This window comes from Nomascus leucogenys, chromosome 13, assembly GCF_006542625.1.
Source record: "Nomascus leucogenys isolate Asia chromosome 13, Asia_NLE_v1, whole genome shotgun sequence".
In the NCBI taxonomy this organism is placed as follows: Eukaryota; Metazoa; Chordata; class Mammalia; order Primates; family Hylobatidae; genus Nomascus; species Nomascus leucogenys.
Genome location: NC_044393.1, coordinates 100,025,413 through 100,033,914, shown reverse-complemented (window position 1 = coordinate 100,033,914; position 8,502 = coordinate 100,025,413). Strand labels below are relative to the sequence as shown.

Below are 8,502 nucleotides of genomic sequence, written 5' to 3'. Positions count from 1 at the left end.
CTTTGGCTTGCACCAAATGTGCATTTATTGATTATGGCATAAAGTGCTAGTGAACAGGGACAGAGATAAATTCTGGAAAGGTCATGCATGAGTCTAACTCACGGTTTGTCAGGGGCTTCTGGGAGGAACGCAGCTTCCGCAGAGAGTCAGGATGATGCTGTGCCTCTCTAGCAGGGCTTGGAGGTCAGTGGGTCTCTGCCTCTGTGCACCTGGTCCTCTGGCACATGAGCTGGCGCTCTGCTCTGCAAATGCTGCCAAGTCCAAAGGCATAGCATGCAAATCTATTTTTTCTGGAGTCTTGTTGAAAAGCCATGACTGGCATTCTAGAGACCAGGTCTGGGTATCAGCTGCATATCACTGGAATGGATGGTATCAGTCGTGCAGGCAAACCAGAGCTTCAGACAGACCCTCTCATGTAAGTGAACAGTCAGATTTGCATTGCAATATAGGAACTTTGAGGCCAATATCATTGCCAAAATAATTTTATTTGCTTGGGAAATTATTACAATTAATTTGCATTACTTAATCATGTGCCCATAGATGGGTGAGAGGTCAGAAACAAATCAAGAGCCATATTCAGGTAATAGTAGTATTCAGATTTCCCAAGGTTAATCAGGATGTTTATCGCATGTTGAGAGCTCGTAACTAAGTCAAGAACCAACACACACAGACCTTTAGTCAAATTCTGCAGCCCAGGGAGACCAAACCTTCCACCCCAATGGGAGGTAATGCCAGATCACTAGGCTAAAAGTCACATGGGACATGCTGCAAAACAATTATAAAGGCAGCTGTTGGCAGAACCAAAGACTTTATTCCCAACTAATGCTGTTTACATGACAGCTACCCTTAGTCAGGAAGGGGGCATCATTGCTGGGGATTCCCTATTCTATTATTTAGCAAACAGACACCTCCTCACTGCACAGTGCTTGCGGATACACATGCCCTGTTTGGTGAATCTGTCATTCTGTAGAACTGCTGAGTGTGTGCTTAGGTACAGAGCTGGCCAAGACACGAAGCTATTCTCTAGGGAGAAGATATGCACAGCAAATCTGTCGTTTGGGAGAACATCACTACAGGGTTCACCTTTACCTTAATCCAAAGTACTTCTTGGATTTCACGATGAGGACTGCCTTATGGTTGGCTGGCATCATGGATGAAGAGCTACCTGGAGCACAGACCAAGGAGGTGGCTGGCACAGGTGCCCGGGAAAATAAAAATGGACCCAGAAAGGGGCAGTCAGGCAGTCAGGAGATGCGTTGTCCCAAAGCAGTGTTCCCGCTGGTCCTGGGCCCCTGCCTCCACTTCTCTGCGTGGATTGATACTAGTGACTCCATTTGTGCCAGGGAGCAAAAGCCATCACAAGGTTACACAATCATTGCCCACGCTTAAAGGAAATAAAAACTGGAATGTGACTCTTTGCCCTGTTTTTCACGATTAGATAACAGCCCCTTAGCTTGTATTCAGTAAGTTATCAAAGCATTTACAGAGTCCTGAGCCCAGAACTTGCTGTTTAGTTTTTCTAAGAGTTGTAAAATTGAGCTGTTGTCTTCCTACATGTACAAACCATTGTTCTCTCCATTTGTGTCACAGGCAAATAGACCAAGGCAGCTAAGATATTCTTAGTTGGTCTCTCTTAGACGGTCCAAGGTTATCCCAAAGGCATTTCCTAAAGAGTCTTCAGCAAAGTTCTTAAAAGCAGAGGGGGCCACATTTTTTATGTTTTCCTAGAGGGCACAGCCAATTAATACTCACGGGCAGAAATGAAATGAATGCCAGTGCAGATTCCAGCAAATAGGTTTCTGTTCCCTTCATCTGTAAAGTGGATGTGATCGTTCTCTTTGGGGATTTTAGTGGAAATTAGGGTGAGATAGTTAATATGAAGTACCTAACATGGCACCTGACATGTCATTAGTGATCACAAAGTTCCTTTCTTCTTTGCAATGTGGAATCCACTGTCACTGAGGTTGGGAACTCATCAGACACAGACATCCATCTCCCGATCACAGAGCTTCCTTCTAACTGCAACATTCTAAGCACCCAGGGTAAGCGTGGACTTCAAAACCATGAGGACACCCCCAATTCTAAGACTGTCTATACTATATAAAGATGACTCATGGTTTCCAAAGTCATTTTTATTTATATGGAATAACAGGCCAAATTTAAAAAAGAAAAAAAAAGCATGAGTGGGCATAAGGGAACAAGTAAGTTTGGAAAACCAGGTTAAGTGAAATTAAATAGGCAGTGTCCCCTTCATAAGCTCTAATCAAGGATTTCCTTTACGCTAACTCTCCTGCTGTGGGTATTTCACTTCTCAGCGGGTTGTAGGCCCTGGACCTGGGTGCAGCATTTTAAATTATCACCTCTGAATGAAATGTTGCCTGGCTGGGGAAGAGGTGGCTCACCCTGGCAGGCCAGTATGTTAACCAGGATCCCTGGAAGCTGACAGCATTCAGAAATGGGTACCCCAAGTATTTGCAGGTGATGTTGGTCTAGGATACTAATATAGTGGGACAGCAATGACACAAACACATGTGTGGTATAAAATGTGCCAATCATATCTGCTCCCACATTCAGTGTGCTAACATGTGTAAGAGCCCTTAGCACTGTCACATAATAGAAGCTGCATGTTATTAACTCTCATGCTCACCAGCCTGGGCCAATGATGCACCCAATGGGAAGCAGCCTCAGTGATAGGGTTTGGCTGTGTCCCCACCCAAATCTCATCTTGAATTGCAGCTCCCATAATTCCCATGTGTTGTAGGAGGAATCATGGGGGTGGGTCTTTCCCATGCTGTTCTCGTGATAGTGAATAGGTCTCATGAGATCTGATGGTTTTATAAATGGGAGTTCCCCTGCACATTCTCTCTTTCCTGCTGTCATGTAAGACGTGACTTTGCTTCTCCTTGCTTTTCACCATGATTGTGAGGCCTCCCCAGCCATGTGGAACTGTGAGTCAATTAAACCTCTTTCCTTTATAAATTACCCAGTCTAAGGTATATCTTTATTAGCAGCATGCGAACAGACTGATACACTCAATATGCCCCTTTCTCCAACAAGCTATCCCAAACTATCTGTAGGAAGGGCCTTGGGTGGTTTTTTAGTTGTTTCTGTTTTTAATTTCCAACTTACTGTGGAATGATACTTTGTAAAATTCAATAAAAATAAATTACTAGAGCAATACAATTAACAAAGACATACCAAATACAATCAGGACAAAAACACAAGCTCCCTTAAAGAGGCCACAGAAATATTCTGAAACCATCCCACTTCCCTTATGGAAGGGGAACTAAGGGACCTGCCCCCATTGCATAGTTGGTCAGAGGCAGCTCCTCTGGCTGAAGCAAGCTAAGGTGCTTTGGCCCAAGCCCTAGCCCTGACCCCAGCCCCAGATCCAGCCCCAGCCCCAGCCCCTGCCCCGGCTCCAGCCCCAGCCCCAGCCCCAGCTCCAGGCCTGGCCAAGTTCGCCTTCCCATCCTTCCGGGAAGATGAGGGGGAGGTGAATGAGGCACTGGCCTCAGGTGCAAAATTTAAGGGGGTGCCAAAAACTCAGTCACCAAGATAAAGAATATTTAATGCAATATATTTCTAAACATTAGAATTTTACATAAAGACAGGATCAGTAACAGTGCTGAGCCGAGCAATATTGGCACCTGAGGCAAAAGGCAGAATCAGTGACAATGTCAGAGCTTTACTTGAAGTTTTGGCCTTTTGTTCAGCACAGGTTTTACTGCATTAATGTTGAGAAGGAGGTCATAGGTAGGGCATACAGAAACAGTGAATGTCAGGGGTCATTACACGGACAACGTTGCATGGGCCCGCCACATTTAGCTCCTGGCTAGAATAACTGTGTGTACACCAACGGGAGGGGAAGACGGGAGTTTTCAGAAAACACCTCAAATCAAAACAATTACTGTGTTCCTTTCACTCTGAGACTCCACCAGTCAGAAGATATGTGATCAATTTGTTAATGTATCTTTAGAAGGAAAAAAATGGCAGGTAAGCTTCTTCTGACACCATCTATAAGCAACTCCCATAATTCAGAAATATTCACATACAGAACCCTGAAGGGAAAAATCCCAAATTGTTTTTTCCTCTGCTCTCACACTATGACAATCATCAACGCGGAAGGTTTGTGTCACCAAATGTGTATGTTGGGGGGTTCTCCCCACCGCCAAGCAAGCAATCAGTTCTGCAGGAAACACCAGGGTGTCTTCCAACTCATTTCTGACACTGTCTACCTGGAGATAGCGGCAGATCCCACAGGTTGAGGGCTCAGTCCCCAAGGCACCCCCCTCCCCATCCCACTTCACACACCAGTTGCAAGTCCAGGCATCCGGAGCTTCTGACCGACAGGCTGGGCTCTCAGTTGGAGTTCCCACAACCCCCTCTCAGGTTCATTAATTTGCTAGAGTGGTACACAGGACTCAGGGAAATGTACCTTTACAGGTTTATTATAACGCATATAACCAAGAACACAGATGATGGGATGTACAGGGAGAGCAGGCAGGGAGTTTCCATGCCCTCCCCAGGCACGCCATCTTCCAGCAGCCTACACATGTCCAGGGATCCAGAAGCCCCCAAACCCAGACCTCTTGGGCTTCTTACGGAGACTTCATTGGACAGACACGATTGAAGACCATGCAGAAAGGTGATCGAACAAACAGGTATGATCTAATAGTGACTGAGGAAGTGTGGACACCCAACAAGCCCTGCCTAGTCCGATCGTCATTGGCCTTTCTGTGCAGGATTTCTTCGTCTCGGGAATGGGGCAGGACCCCTTCTGAATAGAGGGTCTTAAGTCCCACAGTCAGAAAGATGAGGGAGGATTAGAGTCCTGCCTTGGGCTGGTGAGGTGGTGAAGGAGGGCAGGGGCAGTTCAGAGGAGATTGTTTCATGGGGCCCGCTTCTGAGGCCTAAAGCGCCCCAACATTATAACAAGAGACTGTGATGAGGGTGACGAGAGTGCTAAGCCAGGAACCCTGGACAAAACCCAGAATTTATACCTCGTAATATCACAAGGACCAAAAAAGTTAAAAATTTTAAAAAAGGCTCTTAAAATGCTGGCAACACAGTAAAATGTTTTAATTTAGGAAGCACTAAAGTCTTTGTTCCGACAAAATTAACTCAGAGAACAAATTATTTTACATATTTATACAGATCAATCAACAAAAGTACACATTATAACAATTGCTAAACACTGTCCATAAAGAAAACATTTCAGATGAGAAGCGCCATCGCGGTTTTCTCCTTCTGGGTCACCCAGTGGAACGAGGGCCCTCGCCAGGGCCTCTTCCCAGATGTCTCTTCACATCAACCGGCTTCCTTCTGATGGCCCCGTTTTCCTTTAAAACCAGTTCTCATCAAATAGGGTGGTTTGTGCACCTGGCAAATGATCATTTTGACAAGGATTAAAACTGTAAGCTAAACAGATGACACAAATGACAATTGGGAATAATTTTTAGTGGGGACAGAGGCTAAATACTACCCCCTCCCCTTTTCTACTTCTAACCAATATCTTGAGCATTCAGTGGGACAATACAGTCTTGCTGGGTCTCTTGAAATCCTCTAGCAAGAAGCCAGCCAGGAGAAGACCCAGACGTCCCACACCCGTGGGGCCAGGATGGCTGCTTGGTTGCTGAACCCAGACAGGGTCCTCCCAGAGCATCTGCCCCTCTCAGGCTCTGCCTCCAGACTGGGGATCTTCCAGGCTGGCTTCATTCTGGACCAGAGAGCAGAGGAGAAGGAGAAAGAATATAAACCCACCCCTATGAGCCAGGGAACCACCCAAGCTGTAAGGATTTTGTGCAAACTGCTGGAACTTGGGTTGGAAAAGCCACCTGGCAAGCAGCTGAAAGGAAGGGTGCTTCTCCCCGGGCAGGCGCACGCCTGCTTCCTAAGAGATGATCCTTTGGGTGGGCTGATAATGCCTCCTCCTCTGAGGAGGGAGTCCTGCGAAAGCACGCACCTCAAAAGGAGTAAAGGCCCTATGGTGTCCCCAAAGCGACCCCTGTCGCGTTCTTTCTGCGGGTGGCCTCCCTGCATTACTGATTACTTGGAGAGGCTGAGCTGACGTCAGCATTCTGGGAGCGCCAGTGACCTTTGGGGTCATCACATCCTCAGAAACTAGAGCAGGAGGGGAAGCGACCCCCAAGCCAGCATTCCCCCTACTTTCCACCAGGGAGCCGAGGTCGCGCCATCCTGGGGCGCATCTGGGGGTGGGGACACACCAGGCCCCTCCCCCAACCCCTCTAGGGCCCTCGGCAGCAGGCGATACCGGATGCCCACCCGGGGCTCTAAAGGACCTGGGCCGCACGGCGAACCCTCGCCCGGGTCTTCGAGCCCTCCCCTTCTCCCAATTCTTTCCGCAGTCTCAGGAGCCCCACGTTTCCCGCGGCGTGGGGACACGCACTTACCGCGGATCCACTGCGCAAACCTTGATGAACCTGAAAAAAGCAGGGTGGGGTGGGGTGAGGGTGGGGGTGGCGAGACACTGCTCGCACCCAGCGCCACGCACCGCTCTCTGGGCGGGTTCAAGTGGGCGCGCCGGGCGGGGCGGGACCCGGGGGCTGCGGTGTTTCGCGAAGCACGTGCTGCTCCCCGTGTAGCGCCCCCGGAGACCGTGGGCTTCCTCGCTGCCGGGTCTGCTGCGGGGCGGGGGCGGGGGCGTGTTTCAAAGGGTAGGGCACACAGTGAGACGCCGGGAGGCGGGATGGATCCGAAACCAGCTCGCAGCGAGTCCCGAGCGGCTGCGGCCGCCGCAGGGGTCTGGGCGCGGCGACGAGGGCGGCGTGGGGCGGCGGGGAGCGGGATGGTGGCGCTGCACGCCGCGCACTTCCTGTTCAACACGCGCCGCCTCCCACCACCCGCGCTCCCCAAGCTTGCGTCGGTGCCAGGCCCGGCCCCTCACTGTCCCCTCGCGGTCCCCTGGGGCCGCGGCGCGGCGGGGGGCGAGGAGCGGGCGCCCTGCCCTTCTTGGCCCGCGGGACTCCGGGCGCCCCCTCAGGCGAGCGCGGCCGCCAGAACTTCTGCCAGCGGCCGCCCGTAGCCCAATTGCGCAGAGGGCTCGCCTTGCACCTCCTCTTCCCCCGCCGCCCTCCCTCTCGCCCAGAAAGGAGGACGGACCCAGCTGCAGGCTCCGAGCTGGTTTATTCTGCGGCCGAGGATTACATTTATGCACGAACGGTCTTACTGGCTCCAGATTCCCCATTTGGGCATAGGCTTAGGAGGGTTGTTTTCCAAATTGCTGGTTTTAATTGCACCTGCCTTTCGGATTACCTCTGGGAATCTGTGGGAGGAGCCGAGGGGTGGAAAATGTTTCTTCGCTTTGCAAAAGGAAGAAAACTTTGTCACCCAGCGGGAGACCTCAGCCACGAGTAACCCGGGGAGACACCAGAACCGGGACGGGCTTTGACTGATTCTGCCTGCGAGCGTTCCGTAGGAAAGGACGCTTGAACTCGGCGCTCCGGCGGCGGCGGCGCGAGTTCCCTGCTCACCCTCCCTTCCCGCGGAAGTCCCCACGAGGTGGCTTCAGGGTGTAACAGAGCGCACGGCTCCAGTCCGAAGGCAGCGGCCAGGGGAGGGAAGGAGGGGACTGAACCCCCGAGGAGTTTCCCAGAATCAACTTCTGGTTAGAGTTATGGGAAGCGCGGTTATGGACACCAAGAAGAAAAAAGATGTTTCCAGCCCCGGCGGGAGCGGCGGCAAGAAAAATGCCAGCCAGAAGAGGCGTTCGCTGCGCGTGCACATTCCGGTGAGTCCCAGCACTCGGTCCCTTGCTCCCTAGCCCTCCTGTCGCTCCCGTCCCCGGCGCCGAAGCGGTTAACGCTGGACGCCCCGCGCGCACCGTGCGTGCCCCTCCTGTCACTTCGGGCGGCTTGGGGAAAGGGTAGAGGGACAGGGCCCGAGCTGGGCTGGCGGAGCCGGGGCTCGATCTCTCTCTCTGCCCGCGTGCAGCCCGGGCTGGGGCTCCGCCTGGGGCGGGGGCTGGGCGGCTGCAGACTAGAGGGGGCGCCTGGCGCGGCTGGTGGGCGGCTGGGCGTAGCCCGGTATCCAGCCGTGTGCGGGTGCGGGGGGCGGTGCGTTGTGTTGTTTTGCTGAAAAGGGACGGTGTGGACTGCGCTCCGGGGAGGTGGAGCCCGCGCTCGGCTGCCGGAGACGGAGGGAGGGGAGGAGAGGGGAGGGGCGGTGGGTGGGGAAAGCAGCGGGGCGGGGGGTGGGGGGAGCTGTGTAGCTGCGCCTTCCAATGCACCCCCTCCACCCCAGTTTCCCTCGGGGCGTTTCTGGGCCTGGAGCGGGGGTCTCCTCTGCCGCCGTTCCCTTCCCCCGCCCCGGGAGTGTACTTTGGGTCTGTGTGGTATTTGGGGGCTCGGAGCTCCCTAACCCATGCAGGCTGCATTGAACTTCAGCCCCGTCCGCGCCGGCCGCCCGGGAGGACATTGGCTACTCGGATCTGCCTGCGGCTTTACTTTGTCCAGCCAGAGGGGCGACGGGCCGGGTGGTGGT

The 8,502-nt window shown here is 52.5% G+C and overlaps 1 protein-coding gene and 1 long non-coding RNA gene across 6 annotated transcripts in view; one reads left to right on the top strand and one right to left on the bottom strand.

The window, feature by feature from the left end:
* Window positions 1–5,058: 5,058 nt before the first annotated feature.
* LOC115837973 lies at window positions 5,059–6,389 on the bottom strand. The gene is made up of 2 exons (XR_004033026.1): window positions 6,303–6,389; window positions 5,059–5,382 (listed from the first exon to the last, which is right to left on the bottom strand). It is a non-coding gene; the product is annotated as an uncharacterized LOC115837973 (long non-coding RNA).
* Window positions 6,390–7,147: 758 nt separating this feature from the next.
* Window positions 7,148–8,502, top strand: part of PRKAG2 (protein kinase AMP-activated non-catalytic subunit gamma 2) — a 324,996-nt gene continuing 323,641 nt past the window's right edge. For 3 of the 5 annotated variants that reach the window (XM_030826199.1, XM_030826198.1, XM_030826197.1), the window contains exon 1: window positions 7,457–7,750. In XM_030826199.1, coding sequence (XP_030682059.1) covers window positions 7,637–7,750 — 114 coding nt within the window. In that variant the 5' untranslated portion in view covers window positions 7,457–7,636. Of the gene's footprint in view, window positions 7,751–8,502 lie in introns of all 5 variants that reach the window. The other 2 variants (XM_003270938.4, XM_030826202.1) reach the window with 2 other exon arrangements.